The sequence below is a fragment of the Squalius cephalus genome (genome assembly GCF_949319135.1).
Source record: "Squalius cephalus genome assembly, chromosome: 16".
NCBI lineage: Eukaryota > Metazoa > Chordata > Actinopteri > Cypriniformes > Leuciscidae > Squalius > Squalius cephalus.
This window is the reverse complement of record NC_137137.1, coordinates 10373051-10392313: the sequence shown is the minus strand read 5'-3', so window position 1 is coordinate 10392313 and position 19263 is coordinate 10373051. Positions and strand designations below refer to the sequence as shown.

Genomic DNA, 19263 nt, shown 5'->3' with positions numbered 1-19263 from the left:
CATGTTAGCTTAATAGCAGGCTGATGTATGTTTTAGTTTTAAAGTCTCCCCTTGTATGTCTCAGATTTAACTGCATTATATTGTTATTCTTAAGTATTCCGAACTCTAAATATTTGTATCTTATTGTGTCCACTCGTCTTTAAGTAAATAAATTCAAGAAAGTACTCAATCTGTTTCACTTGTATGAGTATGAACTGTTTCTTTAATTATACGGTAAGAAAAAACATGAGGTTAAGTCAGAAGGAAATGGAATCGGCACATTTCATTTGTTCCAGTGTATATTTTAAGGTATTCAGCAGGTAAAAGGCATTGTTCCCATATTGCGTAGTCAACATGGCACAAATCTAACCACACAAACAGATAAATACTAGTCAAAAGAAAGAGAAAGAACTCAATTACCCATTTTCTCTTTCCTAACTACTGACCAGACATTCCTAGCACACAGGAAGACAAGTTTCACAGCACAGATATGGCAGAAACGCATAAACCACAGCCAGTGATACAGACCTAACAGTCCTAAAGGCAACAGTTTGGACGGAAGCATATATGATATATCCTCCATGAAGGCATTTCATATACAGTGTAACAGTGCACAGACGGTAATGCACAGGGCAAGAGGTCCCAGGTCAACAGTTCTACAGCTTAACACAAATGCACAGACATAAACCACTCTGGTCACTGTGTGTTGCGCAGTTGGTTGTACACATGCTCCAGGATCTGTGCATACGCCTGGTCTTTGGGTGCGTGGCCACACAGAGAAGCCTGAGAAAGAGAAAAGCGTTTCTTTAAACATTGCTAGTCAGACATATAATTATTCTTTGCTGTGAGATTATTGTTAATGGCACTGAATTATGCAAATGATAATGTTTTAAAGCAAAACCAAAACAGTTTTTCCTCTTCGGTCCCCCTACAGGTTGGAAGCGGAATTGTCCATTATTTGTCGTAAATAATTTAGCCTATTGTCGCACGCACGCTATTTGTTTATCCAGCACCGGCTTTGGAAATAACGATGTCCACAGACAAGGTAGAGTATGTTGCTTGATTTTATGAAAGTATGATGTATTGCGACATCAGAAACGAAGAAAAACAAAATAATGACATTGCTTGCTATTTTTTTGCTATTGTAACGCTTGCCGTAAAGCAAGTCAAATTTGTAGTTTCTTATGTTTCATTCGAACTACAGATCCGCTACCCGATCTGGGAAACTTGCATAGTGCGGTTATAGCGATAGAGGGTCGCAAATGCAGAAGTGCCGATTTTGGAAACATTATTTTAAGGTACGAAATAATCTTTGGTGTTGCTTTAAAGGCCATTTTTTGGATGTTAAAATAGCCTTCCATTCTAGCATAATATGCAAAGACAACTTTAAAAACATTTATAGGTTGATTTCTCTTAAAAGTGTACACCGTTAAGTCTGTACATGCACTTTAAAAGTTTTATTTCAGTCCGATTAAAGCAATAATTTATTTTTAAAGTTTCATGAAAAAACTTTAGTCTGACTGAAATCATACCAGTCTGATTTCGGTGCTTTTAAAGCATAACTGTTTGAGCATCCCGACCAGTCCGACATTGGCTCATCCAATAATGTGAGTTTGCATCTATATTTTGAGTGAGTGTTCAGTAAACCTGTTTGAATTATATTTGCAATCCTGACACTAGTGGCACCTTTAAGAATAATCTTAATGATGTAATTGTAAATCATGAAATTGATTGTGCTTTGTTTGTTTAGTGTATGTATGAGGGAGAGAAGTTATGGCTGACCTTGATTTTGTCGAGTATTGAGGTATTAGGACTCCACATCTGACTGAACTGCACCAGGTCAGGAGCAGACCGATAAAACTCCACCAACAGCATCTACAAAGAAAGATATAAAAATAAGAAACGAATAGATCTTATCTTATCAAAAGACTTTCTACAGGATGTAGTTTAGATGTTGGTTTAATCTAATCTAGAGTGAGGTGTTATCTAGAACTGCAGGAAAAGACAACCAGTGAGTGATTCGCTTCAAAAAGATGACTTCTGAGGCATACTGAACTGTAGAAGGGAATAAAATTCCTGTTTTCCCAAGATGGATGTTGTTGCTTAAATATAACATGCTAGTTGTAATCATACCATCTCATTGAGCACGTCTGTAGTGAGGAAGTTGTCTTGCACGTATGTGACCTCTACCGCCACTGGGATGCCGTAATCATTGGGTCGTTGCTAAATGGAAGGGGAAAATTAGATTAAGCGATAACACTTTACAGTGTCCTTGTTGCGTTATATGTACTTACTATAAATTGTGTATAACTACATGCAACTAACCCTAAACCACACTCTAATCTTAACCCTAAGTACATGTACTTTAATGTGTAATTGCACTGTAACACGGACACCTTATAAGTGTAATCAAGTAAACTACTAGTTTAGCAAACAATTATTGGCAATTATAAGAACAGTTACCTCAGGAGGGGGAACTACCCAGAATGGTGTGATGGTGGAGGCCACACCTTGGTTGCCATGATAATAGGGTCCTATAAGTGATGAGACAAAGGAAAGAAAAGACTTATCACTGATCATTTAATAAGACGGTTTGTGTTGCACAGTGATCATCTGTTAAATCCATCACGCACCACAGATAATCCCCAGACAGGGCTGGAAACCGTTACTGCTGCCTTGTAGGCGGAGCTGGTGATCCATCTGTGAATCGATGTCCTGTAGAGAGGGAAGGGCGGGACCTCGGGGGTGACTGTGATACCATCCCACCAATGATAGCCCGCGCATGAAGAGATTTTGACAAATCTGCATAGTTCAAACAGTTCAAAAGGTAAATTGATGGAGACTATGGTACATTTCTATGTTTTTACAGCCAACACAATAGTTTTGCAGACTAACCTCTTCTTCGACGGCTGGGGCAGCGTCTTTATCAGCCAAGCGGGTACGGCATGGGAACGCCCGCAAGACCGTAAGCACTGATGAACATGAAATGTCAATTTTGAGTGTTTCTAACCTCCAATTTGCTATTACAGTAGTTACAAAAATGTTTACACTTACATTGTGTGTTAGTGTCCCATCGGCCCCCTAAATACCCCACCACCTCACTTGTGGTCAGGTGACAGTGGAAATCCTAAGAATAGAGGTGGGTAAGTGGTATATATTGCCTTCAACTCTTAAAACTAATTTTCATATCATCAGTATTGACTTGATTTAAAAAATCCATGAGCACTTTATACCATCAGCAGCAGAACATTGCTGGAAACGGCTACATTAAAAGGCTGGAAGCGGTTGATCGCAGAAAAAGCGGAGAGCTCTACGAGAGTGTGTGGATCCCTGCGAAGACAAACACAGGAACATTCAGGTACACTGTCGTTCAAAAGTTTGGGGTCAGTAGGTATTTTGAATGTTTTTGAAGAAAGCGTCTTATGCTTGCCAAGGCTGCATTTATTATATAAATATTTTCTATTTTAATATATTTTGAAATGTAATTTATTCCTGTGATGGCAAAGCTGAATTTTCATCATCATTACTCCAAGTCTTCAGAGTCACATGATCCTTCAGAAATCATTCTAATATGCTGATTTGGTGCTCATGAAACATTTCTTATTATTATCAATGTTGATAATGGTTGTGCTGCTTAATATTTTTGTGGAAACTAGGATGCTCTTATAAATATAAAGTTGTAAAGTAAAACATTCATTGAAAATGTACTTGTTTTATTTCAAATATAAATGTCTGTCATTTCTGAACAATTTAATGCTGAATTAATTTCTTTAAAAAATCTTATCGACCCCATGCTTTTGAACGGTAGTGTTTGTTAGAGAGCATAATTTCCATAATGCACTACAATGCGGTCGTCTTAGACTTTTTCATCAGTGTTTTTCTGCCTCTAAACTCAGAACTGAACAAACCGGAAGCTTGGGGACATAATATGTGGTTCAAATATATTTCACAATATAATAATTACCTTGTAGCATCTCTGGTGCCAAGAGTGCAATACCTAATTGGAACTCTCTCTCTTTCTCTCCTCTGCATCAGGCTAATGTCTGGGGGGAACATGAAATAACTTATGCTTACTAAGCTGCAACTTTAAACAGATCAAGTCATCACCCCTCAGGTGCCATGTTTTTATGAGGAATCAGGGCGACTGGGTGAAGTTTTTTCTATGTAATGTTTAGGTAGATAACATCATACCGTGCAGCTCAGGTTTGGACTTTTTATTCTTGTCCTCTACTGGCATGGCCGTTTTCCCTTCCTCTTCGTCATCATCTCCCATCTCATCATCCTCTCCTTCACTTATCAAGCTCTGAGGTAAACAAATCAAATAATACACAAACTGCTGGTTGCACAGTAATTGTTCATCATTTATCCCCTTTTAAATTCTTGTTTACTATTGTTTACATGTTGCAAGCTCTTAATAAATTTCCCTCCATTGCTCACCATGTCGGCACTGGGTTGGTATTTGTGCAGCCAGGTGGTTTTGTACTGGACCAGTTTCTGTCCACGATACCGCACCGAAGCCCAGCCGCAGCCAGACTTCTTGGCCGGGTTCACCAGGCGCTTGCAGTGTGTTGCCCAGGCGCTTGGAGAGTTAAAGATCTGCCCGGTCTCCACCCAACGGATCTTCCCATCATTCAACAGATCTCCAACAAACTTTTTACCCTAACGAGACATAGACGGAGACAGAGTAATTGCACCTGACCAGAGAAGTATTAAAGGGATAGTACACCCACAAATGAAAAATTCTGAAAACATGTCACCAAAAATTCTGTCATTATTTTTTCACCCTCATGACAGTCACCATTCACTTTCATTATATGGAATAAAAGAAAGGAGCTAACTAGGACATTCTGCTAGATCATTTTTAATCTTGTAGGTGCCACAGGCTTTTTTTTAATACACTTTTCCATGTTTTGACAGGTCTGGAAGGGTGAATAAATGCTACCGTTTTCATTTATTGGTGAACTATTTCTTTAACGATAAAAGGTATAAGTGGTAATAGCCCTTATGATGAAGTTTCTGGACAGTACCAGGTAGTGTATGGACAGAACGCCATCTCCAGGCTCCACAAGACCATCCTTTAAGAGGACTCTTAGTGTGATGCCTCTCCTGGTCAGGAGGGAACCCCTCCCAGAGGAAGCCCTCAGGTCAGCATCTTCAGCCCCACTTAACTCCTCATCCTCTTCATCCGCTCCTTCTTCGACAACCTGAGGAGACGAGGGTGGCTCTGAGCCTGGGACAAACAACAGACAGAAATAAGGAATTCATACAGGCAGGGATGCGTCGAGAATCATTATTAATTGGTTGGAATCATCTAAACCTTATTCAAGGTATTAAAAGAAAATTCACAAGGAAATTTTATATTTTATTTACAAAATTACATTATAATGTCCTTAAGTTAAAACAGTTTTCAAACATAATCTCACAAACGTGTACATTGTAAAATTAGAATGTCCTTAGAACAAAGTATTGGGACTCTGAACTCTCATGTGGGGGGAAATGCTTTTTATTGTGGGCCAAAAAATGGTCAAAACAGCGAATCTCACATCAGGGAATCAGCGACTGTCCGCTGCCATCTCCATCTGATAAGCTTTTTCCCCCCCAGAAATTAAAACAAAACCGCTCTGATAATTTGTCGAGAAACGGTTCTCGCTCCTTTCCGCAACCCCGCGGCCTAGTAATTATTAATTTCACCCGCTTATTAAAAATCACTATTTTTTTTTTAATTCTCACCCATTTCGTGATAATCGTCGGAAAACGCTTTGACTTGAAACTGCTCCACAGACTGATGTGATGTCTTTCTTTCCGCCACTTCAGTTTAGCGGTGTTAATATAACACTTCTGTGCGGACACTCGCCACCAGGCTGTTATTCAAAAACATAAAATGAAGGCTTGTGTGTGTGTCTGTGTCTGCAGTGTGTGGTTTCCTTGTGTAGTGTTGCTTTAATGTTAATTCCCCTCCCCTTTCTCCTTCCTACCCGTCCTTGTCATTTACTCTCTTTTATAAATTAGCGGTGTTTGTGGCACAGGAGGACGGATGTGGTTTGCATTGCTGTTACAACGGAAGACATATTCGCGGAAATATTACAAGCAAATTGGCTGCGATTGTTTAACATTTTGTGGTTAACGTTATATCAGTTTAGATACAGTTTCTAATGGCCCTGGACCACGGTCAAATGAGCAGTCGACTGGGACCCAGCAGTGGACAGATGGTTTGTTTGGGCAAAATGCGTGGATAATATAGGGTTTACGGTATGAATGGAACGTAGTGTCACTGTTAAATGTTCTCACCGTTAGATGTCGCCAAAGAACGCCGTATTATTCCAGTGCATATGAAAAATAGAAAACATCAATCATCATGTCATCAGCCGAATCCTGAAATGTTTAAGACAACGACTTTTTTATTTTAAATCTAACCTCCAACTGTCTCTGATACACGCACACATTGCACACTGGTAAAATGTATTTTAAATACTGTAATCATAATCTCGTACTGATATGAATCAGGGGTTACACTTTATTTTAAAGTGTTGTTGTTACAGTGTAATTATATATTTAAGTACTTAGTAATATTAAGCAACTACACGTAGGCTACTTAATAGGGGTAGGATTAGGATTTGGTTGAGGGTTAGTGTCATGTAATTATGCATCATTTACTGTTATTACTATGGGAAGTACATGTAACAAGGACACTAAAATAAAGTGTTACCGAATCAGGTTGTTCAGAGTTTTTCTCTTTGAAACGTAATGGCACATACTCTACATATATTCCACGATACAGTATTGTAACCTGTTTTTTGTAATGCCTTATTGGAAACTAGCTATAAGGAAATCTTTTTTGCATAGTATTTTTATCTCTGGTATTTCCTCGAATGGTTTCGTTTACTTGCCTGCGGTGATGGGTTTTTTGTCTACAGGTGGCCTGGCCTTACGTTTCTTCTCAATGGGCGGGACTTTCGTGCCTTCCGGCAACTTAGCGAACTTGACTTACCTGAGTACAGGTAAGGGGGTGGGAGTTAAGTATGACAGCACGTAGAACTCTTCAAATAGTCATTTTTAGTCCACAGGGTTCCTGTTCGTCACTAACTTTTTATAAAGCTTTAGCACCTGAACTCTGTGATGTAGGCTATCTGACCGTTTAATAAAGCATTAAACGTGCATGTGGACAGTGAAGCTTCTTCTTTCAAACACCTGAATTGTTTTATAAGAAGTTTGTAGTTGGCGGGAGTGTAACTTCTGAAGTTATGGCAGCAACAAATCGCGATAGACGAGCGAGATCTCAGCTGCCAACATGTTATCACGAAGGCTTTCTGGAAAAGAAATCCATCAAAGACAAGGTGAGTGTAATATATACAAGTGCACGCGGTGTTTAAACCACCAATTTATTTAATTATATACATACATACATATACATACACACACACACACACACATACATACATATATACATACATATATTTTATATATATATATATATATATATATATACACACACATACATACACAGTCAAACCAAAAATTATTCAGAAACTAGATATAATTTTTTATATTTTACTAGTGGGTGCAGGACACTATAGTTCTAGTATGTAAGTGAGGATAGCAAAATAAAGTAATCTGTGACATATTAATCCCAAAAATTCTTCATACAGTGAACTACCAGTAAAATTGATAAAAAAAAATACGGGACCAAAAATTCAGACACTTTGACCTGACCATGTTTTTCTTAAGTGTTTTTGCTTTAATTGCTAATGATTTTACACCACAGACTGAACAAAATTAAGCATTGCTTGGTAATTCGTTGACCTAAATTGGTATTATCTAATTGTGTGGACTTAATTTTACAGCTGAGAGCTATTCAACTTAATTCATTTGTGAGACAGTCTAACAGAAGAATGGCCAAAAACAGTGAAATATCAATTGATTTGATAACTCTGAGTTCTTGTCATATTTTATTACCATTTTCTAAACTATAGCGAATAACCTGTGATGATGTGAGAAATGTTGAAAGTGTCTGAATAGATTTTGGTTTGACTCTATCTATCTATATATCTATATCTATCTATATATCTATATATATATATATATATATATATATATATAATTTGTAAACAATCTCACAAACTTGTATATTGTAAAATTATAATGTCCTTCGAACAAAGTCTTTACTTGGGACTCTGAACTCTCATGTGGGAAAATATGGCTTTTATTGTGGGACACACACACACACACATACATATATATGTATCTTCATCATGTGTAATGATTTTATTTGGCTTATACAGTGTAAAAAGTGAAAAGTTTATAGTTTACAAAACAATTTCTAATTGATCGGATTATTAAAAATAAAATGAATTTGTGTAACTCTGATGTATTCGGTTGTGTATTAGTAGTTTTTAAACCAGTTCATTATTAGACCCATTAGCTTCAAAATGAAAATCATTTTAAATCTCCTGTTTTCATGAAAGCAAGGAACTTATTTAATTTACTGGGCTTCAGATACAGTCAACATTGTGGACCGTCTTCTTATCATGACCATTGGTTACTATTTTGTAACTCATTTGTAGTTTTACTGTAAATCTTTAATCAACTTGTATCTCAGTTTTCTGTAGAAGGATCATCCCTCTTTAAATGGCACAGTTATTTGAATTCTTTCACGACTAATCTTGAACATAAGTTTTTATGTCTTTAACTGCTTATTTTGAAATTTATTTCAAAAGTTGTACATCTCTTAGTTATACCTATGTATTTTTCTGTTGGAAATATGGGTAACACTTTACAATAAGGTCTCATTTGTTAACATTAGTTAATGCAGTAACATGAACTCACAGTGAGCAGTACATTTTTACACCTTTTATTCATCTTAGTTAATGTTCGTTAATATAAATACAGTTGCTCATTGTTTGTTCACGTTATTTCACAGTGCAATAACTAATGTTAACAAATACAACTTTTGATTTAAAAAATAGTAACATTTGTTTGACTTTTTTACATTTTTATTTTATTCATATAAACAGGAAATGTAATATTCATACACTGTTTATTTGAGTCCTGCATTGACTTTAACAAATGTGCATTTTGTAATAGCTTCACAGAAAAGTCTTTATGGACACAGTATGTTCTAGCAAATGCAAATTGTAAAAAAAAAAAAAAAAAGTTAATAGTAAAGACACCTAATATAAAGTGACCGGTAATCATCAAGAGAGCAGAAGTTGTCATCAAAAGAGCGTCACACTAGTGTCAGTTGCAACATGGGAACTGTTTCCCTACAAATGTGAAATTGAAAAACAAAAACTGGTCTGGTGGCGTGCTTGCATGCAGATCAAACATACAGATAAAGGATTTGCATTGTAAAGACGTTTTTAGTAAAGGGGTGGTATTTTTTTACAAATTGGGTCTTAGCTTACCTAAATGTTTTGCATTATGATGTGCGCTTTGATGACAGACATTCTTGATAGTTTGGGATTATAACTGAAGATATATAAAGACTGAAACTGGTTAAAATCAAATAAAATATAATCGCGCCTTTGGTCAAGTCTTGTTTCTGTACTGTTCTTTCTGAAGAAAAGAATGTTCCGTTGTTTTCTACATTCCTTTCATTTGTACAAACCAATTCAGTCTTTCCACAAGTATGTATTTAATGAATTAACTAGTGATAATTTGTCAACATTAACTCAAATAATAATTTGCCAACATTTTATCAACATAAACCATTGTCAATAATTCCAAACATATTCAGTTTATGAAAGCACTATACTAAACCTATAAATACATATAAACGTTATGGTGTAAAATTAATAAGAAATATTTATGGTTGTCCAGTAGTTATTTATTTCAGTAAATATTTGTTTTATTATTCAGAAATGATTTATTTTCAGTAAATATTTCCTTTTCTTTTCATAGATGGGTCGTAAACTCTGGACCAGTTTGTGTGGAAATTCACTCTTTTTCTACAATAACACCAAAGACATTGTCGTAAGTGTTTTTACAATCTTCCTTTTAAGTTTACTTTTGACTACTAGAAAATCATTTTGATATGTGTGTACATTTTGTAACGTATGTATATTGGCATAAATGTATTTAAATGCAAGCTTGCAGTCCTGAAGGCTGTTTGTTTGTATGCGTTTGTCTACATAGAGAATGGATTATTTGTGCATCAACTGTTTGCTTGTGCTTGTGAATGCAGTATATAGAGAAGCTGGAGCTCTCTGATCTCATCTCCGTGTCAGATGTCTGCTGTCGTGACCGAAACCTGAACGCCGCTGGATTCACACTGCACATGAAAAATGAAGACATCAGGATGATTGTAGGTGATTAATGATTGTCAAGATGACACCATTTTCCTTTTCCTTATGTCATTTAAGTGATGGCACACTACACAAATCTGCCAAACTAATCTTCCATTGATTCTACTGCAATACGCTTACAGCTGTTTAACCTTGAGTTATTTAGATCTGTTAATACAAGCCCAATATCATGCATTGTCGTCCCTTTTCTCTTTTCTCAGGCGCCCAGCCTTGAGGCGCGAGAACTGTGGAAAGGCTTCATGCTCTCAGTTTCTAAGGTCAGTTGTGCTTTTGAAAAAAAAAAGAAGAATCTTTAGTATACAATGGTGTCTAAAAATCTCAGAGCATATCATGTAACAGAAAGCTTTAGGATTTTTAATACTATTTATATATTTTGACTTTTATGGAGGTCTGTTAGCCAGATAAACCCCATTTGCAAAAGGGAACTTATGTAATAGCTTTGTTTTATTCACATATAAAGCCAATAATTGGGTGGTGATTTCTGATCTTCTCAACTTATCCCTTTTTTCTTGATCTCCAAGGTTAATGTTTGCTAAACCAGAGAGAGTTTTTCACTTGCAATCATCTATGTGATGAACTGTCAGTACCTCTCTATATGTCTTTGTTTGTCAGCATGTACCACCAAAAACAGTCCTTTGTACACGTCTCAATCAGCTCCCTAGTTCAGTAGTCAGGGCACTGATCAGGGATTCGGCCATTTTAAGTGCTGTCTCAATCGCAAAATCATTCAGGTGCACTGAAATGTTCACTCCCTAAAAAGTCCCACAAAGCGAAACCAGGGAAGCATCGATGCTCACGGAAATTCTGAAGCGTGTCACGTGACCCAACTCACATCATGACATGCGAAAGATGTTTTGAAAAACAAAATGTTATTATGTTTTAGCATGAAAATACATTGCTAGACAGTTAATGAACATTATCTAGTGTAGGAAACTCAGAAGTGAAGACCAGGAGACTTTGATGTATCTTCAACAGGATTCTTTATTGAGAATGTGCTGTTTCGTTGCTGCAGTCATCAAGTCCAACTAAGGCAGTGTACATTGTGGTTTACATAGGTTTTAAGGGCAGTGCTTAGAAATTTTTAACCAAAGTATGCAAATAAAGTATACAGTTATAGGAACCCACCTCAGACTCTAGAGCAGGGGTGTCAAACTCAGTTCCTGGAGGGCCACAGCCCTGCAGAGTTTAGCTTCAACCCTAATTAAACACACCTGATCAGCTAATCAAGTCCTTCAGGCTTATTTGAAAACTGTAGGTGTGTGTGTGTTGAAGCAGGGTTGGAACAAAACTGTGTAGGGCTGTGGCCCTCCAGGAACTGAGTTTGACACCTGTGCTCTAGAGTATCACCAGTCCTAATCCAATCAGCATAATATTCAAAGAATGGGACAGGGGCTTCAAGAGCCATTAAAGACAAAAGGTGAGAGTTTCCGTAATCTGGCTCATTTGATTTAAAATAAGAGAACAGGACTGGCAGAAACCTCCTGCTAGGAGTCATTCATCTGATATCATCAACTTAACCTTAAATGTTAAATACAATGTACTTCACCTTAGTTCTTCATGTGATGTTATGTCAGGATGTAGGATCAGCAGATCTTAAACATATTCTTAAATTTGTAATCCCACTCTAGCTAACATTTATAATTAACTGATGTTCTTAAATGTTGCAGGGATATGTAACATCGTAATGTACTTTTAAATTACATAAACACGTGAGAAAGATATCTCTGCTGCTGTTGTTCATAAATGCCAGTAGAGACGCTGAACATCGAGAACTTAGGAAAATAGAGCCATCAGTGTCCCAATGTGTAGTGAGTCAGGGTCCTTACCAGTGCCCGAATTCATGTACACGATATACTGATTCACAATAGGGAGCTGAATGAAATGTACCCATAAACAGTCAGATAAATACCGACCAATAATTCTCGCTGTTTCTGTCCTTCAGCTATCTGTGCCAACTCTGAACCTTCTGCCTGGCCAGATTCACATGATGAAGGAAATAATTGACAAAGAGACAAAGAGGCAGTGGCTTCTTTCAGCTCCTCCACCATCCCAGGATTCTGACCCATATGTTAGCGCAGTGCCAGACATGCCTTTGTAAGTTAAAACCACTTGCTTTATTAGCGTTAATGTAGTGTTAAAGATTAAAGGTGATGTGTGTAATATCTTTGATGTTTAGTATACTTTCTCCTATCCCAGCTTAATAAGCAGAGGCATCAAACAGATAGTCCCGCTCCAAACTCACACCATTGGTTGTTGACCAACCCAACCCAACACAGCATTAGCTCAACCAGTAGTGTTAATCTGGGGTGGCGCTAACTGTTTGCCTGACCAATGGCAGATGGGGAGAGTGTTTGGGGAAATAAGTAGGAAAAATACTCAATGGAAATTACACACTTCACTTTTAATAATGCATTGTTCTGTAAGTGACCACATTTACATGCATGCGACCTTTTCCATTTCCTAATGCCATTTAAAGGATTAGCACAAAGGGTTGGCACACTCTACTTCTGGTTCCATTGACTTCCATTCATACACATATGCGTGATATGACGTCATATTTTTACTTTGCGGGTTTATTTTTATTTATGTGTTGAATTTATATTTAAAAAAAGACGTTGCAGCATGAAGTCATATCACCTCTGTTGCAGTGTTCAACGAAATTGTGCATGTTCAAAGTCTAGTGTGACCTTGGCTTAAGAGAGAGCAGTTAAATGCACCTGGGTTTCGAAACGTGGCTTATATTATGGTCATGTAAACACATTTTTACACAAAAGACTGTGCTACTAAAGTAACAGAAAACAGCTTACTGGTGGCACGGCATGTATGAGGGCTTGCATGTACGTTGGTGTTATAAAATAACCTTGAAATGAAAATGGACAATTCTTGTTTTTTTATGAAATATGGCAGTATTTGTTATAAATTATTTATCTGTGCACATGTTTTTTTAAATTCACATGCCCTCATAATCTTTAATTCAATAGGGAAAAAAGATGATCGCAACTTCTGTTTCATGCCAACTTTAAAGACTTTCAATTTCAATTTCTGGTGTGCGTGTGAACATAATGACTGAATGAATTAATACAATCATGCCTGTTGTTTAATATTTCAATGATGCTTTGTGCAGTTGCTATCATAATGTCACTCACGTCGAAGCTGAAATCTTATTGGAAAGGAACTCCAATCTGGGAAACCTACTGCTGCGGCCGAGCAGCGATGGGAAGTCTTTTGCTCTCACCACTCGCCAAGTTATTAACAAGTAAAACACACACTCTCATCTATACTCAGTACAGAACCATGTTGAATCTATTTGCTGGACAGACAGCTTGTAAATGCATTATCAGAGATTGCTTTATTCCCTTCACTTTATCTTCTGAATTGCTCCTCATTCTGATTCAATAGTTTTGAACCTTGCACTTTGATCTGATGAATAAAACGTGTTACACAATAGTCGGCATGTTCTGGGAAGATCTGCTTGAATAAAACTGAATATAGCTGTGTCAGTTAAGAATGAATATCCTAAAGAGTCAACTCTTGCGCCCAACAGACCAGTATTCAAGCATTATCGTGTGTCTCGGAGGCCTGAAGGAGGATTCATCATTGCCCTTGAGACTCCTGTAAGTAATACATTGTTCTTTCATTTTCAAATCACTTTAGATTAAAAGCCTGTGATGTTCACAATATGCACAATAAAAGCTTGAGTCTAATAGGAACACTCTCCAGAACATCTAAGGATTCATTTAACCATCTATAAACTTGTAATTTTGTGTGAACTCCGAGTTCTTTCGAAAGGCTTAAGGTGTGATTACTTTGGAAACAAAGAGGAAGTTCTGATAAGAAAGTTTTATGGGTCAGTTTTGGGAATCAGTACAGCTGAGGTGTTATATATACTTCTTGGCATTTACCACAGAGCTTTATATATGTTAGATAATTTGTGTTTTGAGCAGCCCTATCTCTAGTCTTTTTTTTTTTTCTGGAAACCACACCCTTCAATTTTTCCTTCTTGTTCATTTGAAGTTTTTGATCTGAAGAAAAGAAATGTTCACTGATGTATCAGACAATGTGAGTTTGTTCACACACCATGTTCACAAACACACAGATCACCTGTGCCACCTTGCATGAAGTCATCACCTACCTGGTGGAGAAGGCCGGTGGGGTTTTGGTGCCTCTTCTGATAGAGGAACACTATGAGAAAAATTTCGGTAAGATGCTATTTGTGTTTTTTGGAAAGTATTTAAGGAAAATCTTGTCTGTCAGCCAGACTGACATACTTGTTGGTATGAATCATTGATCTAGAAAATGTTTACAACACAATGAAAGATGAATGACATGTGCGGTAGGTTGCAAAACAGACCTAAATACGTCACCACGTCATAGAAATTTGTGTCACTTAAAGAATGATTGACAAACTGAAAAGAACTATTCCACTGTTGCTCTTTTTGAAAAAGTTTTAACTAATGTTAGACATGGGTTTCCGGTCGCCTTGATTTTGTCAAGACATTGGCAAAACATTACTGTCCATAAACAGTCCTAACCCTATCCCTACCCATAACTTATCCCTAAAATCAGAGGTTAAATGAGAGGTGAATAAGAATGGTGTAGACCATAGGTTTCTAGTTGGCTAACAAAAATATTATTTGAACTTATTTTATTCAGGTCAGATTGCTCTTTGAACATACAAAAATACATTGCACAAAATATATATATATATATTATATATATGTTCTTGTGCAGTTTCTAAATGTTTGCTTTTCAAGTTCTTTTCGGTTTTGTTTTATTTGTCTAGCCATGTTTAGACTAAACATATTTCTTCATCACATAAAGCATAAGTGTTTTAAGCTTTCTTTTTCTTTTTCATGAGAAACCACCCAGTAGAGAAAAATAACATTAAAATGAGAAAACATTTAAAAAAAAATCATCCAAAAAGTGCTTTCAAAATTGGTCCATAACAGAGTAAAACAAGCTGATGCCGGAGCCGAAACTATGAAAATAAAATCGTCTGGTTGAGAACTTGTTCGTTCTGTAATGTGAACTAATACTTATCATTTCATTCTAGTTGAAACTGGTGGTGTTTCTTCTCTCTTTTTCTGACTTAATGACAGCAGTGTTTGTATTGATTGACAATTGAGACACACATTCTCCACAGAGCAGGGCAGGCATTCGAGTTTTACAGCAAATAATAATATTACTTTATTTCAACTCAAAGAAAGCAGTCTGGGAGAAATAACTGGCAACCTTGCACAAGCTAGTTCAATAGGCCTGATCTGTACTATTCTTTTTTTTTCTCAGTAATTGTTAAGTCCAATGAAGAAAATGGTGAGATAAGTGAACATTGTCTCAGAAATGTCCCTTCGCCTACTCCTCCTTTGCCTCCCCCCAAACCAGGTAATACATCTTTAGCATCATCTAAAAGCACCCATACAAATTGCAAAACATATTGTATTGGGTTTAATGAATGTCTGACTAGCTCTACTTTTAGAAAACATGAAATGTAATAGAAAAATAAATAAATCTTGATTTGTATGTTTAGGTACAAAGAATCTCATGCCAAATTCAGAATCCTACCCGCATGAAAACGAATACCTAAATTGTTCAGGTGAGTCCTTGAACACTTGAGTGTTTTTAGCTTCCTTCAGTGTTTTGCAGTTGATTTACTGATTAATTGTTTTAAATTGTGTTTCTAAAGCATGTTGTTGATCCTGTTGAGTATGTTTTTCCAGATACTGCAGAGTATAAGGAGGATCCGAGCACATGTACGAGACCTCCTGTCCTACCACGTCCTCCAGGTGACACGAATAGCCATTACAATTTTCCATTCCAGCATTTCCTCTTTTTTTTTTTTTTTTTTTTAATAGTTGCCTTTTTGTTGTGCAATGTACAATATGTCATTTTAAATGTCTAGGGTCAGTAAGATGTTTTTTAATAGAAGTCAATACTTTTATTCAGGAAGGATGCATTCAATTGAGCAAAAGTGATAGTAAAGGTATTTTGTTACCAAAAAATATATATATTTCACATAAATGCTGTTCTTTAGAACTTTTTGTTCATCAAAAAAAAAAAAAAAAAAATTATCCACAAAAATAATGGGGAAAAAAAATCTCATTATTGATAAATGTTTCTTGAGCACTATACAAGTCCATCACAAGAATAAATTACATATAAAATAGAAATGTTAAATTGTAATAATATTTCACTATATTACTTATAAAAATAGAGAGACTTCCAGATATCACTCTTTTTTTTAGCAGGGCGGTGTTTGCCGCATCAGATTTCGATGCCCGTAGACCTAAATACCAATTCAGGTGTGTTCAATATCAAGCGTAGCGTCAGTTCTGGCAGGTCACGTTAGTCAAGCTCGCATCAGCTGATCCACGTCTACCTATAGGAATACGATGCCTATCACTGTATACATAAGCTTCTTCAGTATTATCAACAGCTATTGTGTTTCTCAGGAGCTAATTACCCTCCTACATCCCCAGTCAAGATTTGGCATTTTTATTCCCCTTGAATCAGAATAAATTCTCGAATTATGTTAACAGTAAGAACAGTAAGCTGTTCTGTTCTGTTTACCCATATACCTTGTTTGTTTCTGCTCTCCCTGCTCTTATCCATGCTAGGCTGCATGGATGCGCAGGGATTTCTTGCCCAGAACAGAACCATAACGCCAATCCAAACTGCTAATTGTCAATCGTATTTGACGATAGTGCTCCTGACAGAAATGAATTGTTTTTGAGAGATTGTTGCCCGGTCTGATATAGTGATATCTTGTCATCAGAGATCATGTGGGGGGAGATGTTGCAATGATGAACTGCTTTATACATTTTGTCAGAGCAAGTTTGACATGTCTTGGTGCAAATACAAGGCATTTAGTCCGAATTAACATCCCAGCGCTGTCATCACTGTCCCAGTGTTATGCTGGATCTTTGGATTTTGTTACCAATGATCTCAAAGAAAAGCATTCTAATGTGTTCTTCTTTGATGTAGATGGTGAAAGAAAAGCTTTGGTACCTCCTGGCTACTCTAAAACACCGTCCCGAAGCAACAGTTTGTCAGGCTTGCCTGAGAAATTCTCCAAGCGTGAGCTTAGTGTTGACATAAGTAAGACATAAGCCATTGTTTCACTCTAAATATTTTTCCTTTCAAATCAAACCAACATTTCCTGCTTCTGATATATGTGATTTTATCTTTTACTATGCTTTTGTTTTTAACAGATGAGCTCCAGGACGCTTTTAGGAGACGAGGTATCCAGGAATAATCTTAATCTCAATAAGATGATGATAATAATAATGGTTTCATTGTTGAGCTAGGAAGAATTCCTTAGTATTAAGCCAGCAGATGTATGGATATGCAACTTTACTCACCTGAACGCTGTATCTGTGAGATTTGTCCAGTTGGCTGGATCAACAAAAAGGCCCTTGAATCAAGTTTTCTTTATTGATCCTTTCAGCATTAAGATCTATTAGTTCTTTACAATAATTTATTAGACCAACATATGGATCATTGTGTGCCACATTGTAGCTGCTGATTGTAAATCACTACTGTTGTTTGTGTAGTCAAACTCAAATTGCAAGTTTATCTCACTGACATACTGTTGATTTATCACAATTTCAGAGATTATTCATGTGAATAGTCACGTATAAATGTTTTGTCTTGAATTCCTATGTATTGGCTAGCTGGTCTATGTCTCTTTTCTCTGCCTCTGATATAAAAAAAATATCAGGTTTGCTAAAATTATAAGAGTTGTTGGTGATATGTGACCCTGTACCACAAAACCAGTCTTATGAGTAATTTTTTTAAAATTGAGATGTATACATCATCTGAAAGCTGAATACATAATCTTTCCATTGATGTATGGTTTGTTAGGATAGGACAATATTTGGCCGAAATACAACTATGTGAAAATCTGGAATCTGAGGGTACAGAAAAATCGAAATATTGAGAAAATCGCCTTTAAAGTTGTCAATTTCTATTGGCGATAGTGCTGCATCCATTCACAAAAATAAATGTTTTATATTTAAGGTGGGAAATTTACAAAATATCTTCATGGAATATGATCTTTACTTAATATCCTAATGATTTTTGGCATAAAAGAAAAATCTATAATTTTGACCCATACAATGTTTTGTTGGCTATTGCCACAAATATACCCGTGCAACATAAGACTGGTTTTGTGATCCAGAGTCACATATGATGAATTATGCTCTGACTTTACTATGTGGGGAAGTTGCAGGTCTTCTTTCTCCAGATAGAGAAACGGATCAAACGAATGTTGTCTTTCTGTTCCTGTTAAAACATGACATGTTTTATTCTATGTATTTTAATAACAATACAATGATCACGGAAAAAAACGTACACTGTGTCATACTTTTTTTCTTGTGTGGTTGTGCAAGACAACAAGTATGTTTGGCATTTGTTTTATTGACGTAACAGGTGGCGTAATAGTACGACTTTACAGTTTGACTTTCTTTAGACAGAAATGTTTCAAATGTTCAGATGTTTGATTAAAAGCATTGCAGATTATATTACATTAGCTTACTCATCCTCGTGTCGCTTCAAAACTGAATGACTGACTTTCTTTTGAGATTGCTCTTTTCAATGCAGTTACAACATGGAGCTTTCAGGCTTTACAAATCATTTGAAACCAGCATGAGTGGGATATTTTTCTTTAGAAGTCATTTGATAGCTTTGTGTGATTAACAGACTGAAATTTAATTTGTCTTTCAAAAAAAATAAAATCCTAGTTCTCTTTGAAGAGTTAATGAAAGTAGCATTGATGTCCGATTCATGAATGAATCATAATCTTGAGTCAGCTCTTTTCAATAAATTGGACAATCTAATTCAGACATGATTCAGACTGATTTTGTTTCCAGAGTTTAAATCTAGCAATGATCCATTTGAAGTGGTTTGAGTTAACAGTTCACTTAAAGGTGCAGTAAGCACCACAACACACTTTTAGCCAATTAGCAGTAGCGGGCGTGTCCACTCA

General features: G+C 36.4%; 2 protein-coding genes across 3 annotated transcripts; one reads left to right on the top strand and one right to left on the bottom strand.

The window, feature by feature from the left end:
- Window positions 1–176: 176 nt before the first annotated feature.
- mpnd (MPN domain containing) lies at window positions 177–5910 on the bottom strand. Its single transcript, XM_079896879.1, has 13 exons — window positions 5710–5910; window positions 5007–5209; window positions 4417–4638; window positions 4171–4282; window positions 3944–4022; window positions 3213–3309; window positions 3034–3106; window positions 2875–2951; window positions 2613–2781; window positions 2443–2513; window positions 2113–2202; window positions 1762–1854; window positions 177–762 (listed from the first exon to the last, which is right to left on the bottom strand). Exons 1-13 carry the CDS (start codon window positions 5711–5713, stop codon window positions 676–678), a joined length of 1377 nt encoding a protein of 458 aa, XP_079753005.1. The 5' UTR covers window positions 5714–5910; the 3' UTR covers window positions 177–675.
- Window positions 5911–6008: 98 nt separating this feature from the next.
- Window positions 6009–19117, top strand: stap2b (signal transducing adaptor family member 2b). Of its 2 annotated transcripts, none has more exons than XM_079896880.1 (14): window positions 6009–6188; window positions 7185–7313; window positions 9877–9948; window positions 10160–10279; window positions 10481–10537; window positions 12223–12374; window positions 13405–13536; window positions 13825–13894; window positions 14377–14479; window positions 15567–15662; window positions 15808–15873; window positions 15998–16063; window positions 17262–17375; window positions 17489–19117. In XM_079896880.1, exons 1-14 carry the CDS (start codon window positions 6132–6134, stop codon window positions 17530–17532), a joined length of 1278 nt encoding a protein of 425 aa, XP_079753006.1. In that variant the 5' UTR covers window positions 6009–6131; the 3' UTR covers window positions 17533–19117. The 2 variants fall into 2 exon arrangements, with proteins under 2 accessions (XP_079753006.1, XP_079753007.1); XM_079896881.1 differs by lacking the exon at window positions 6009–6188 and adding an exon at window positions 6894–6977.
- The last annotated feature ends 146 nt before the right edge of the window (window positions 19118–19263 follow it).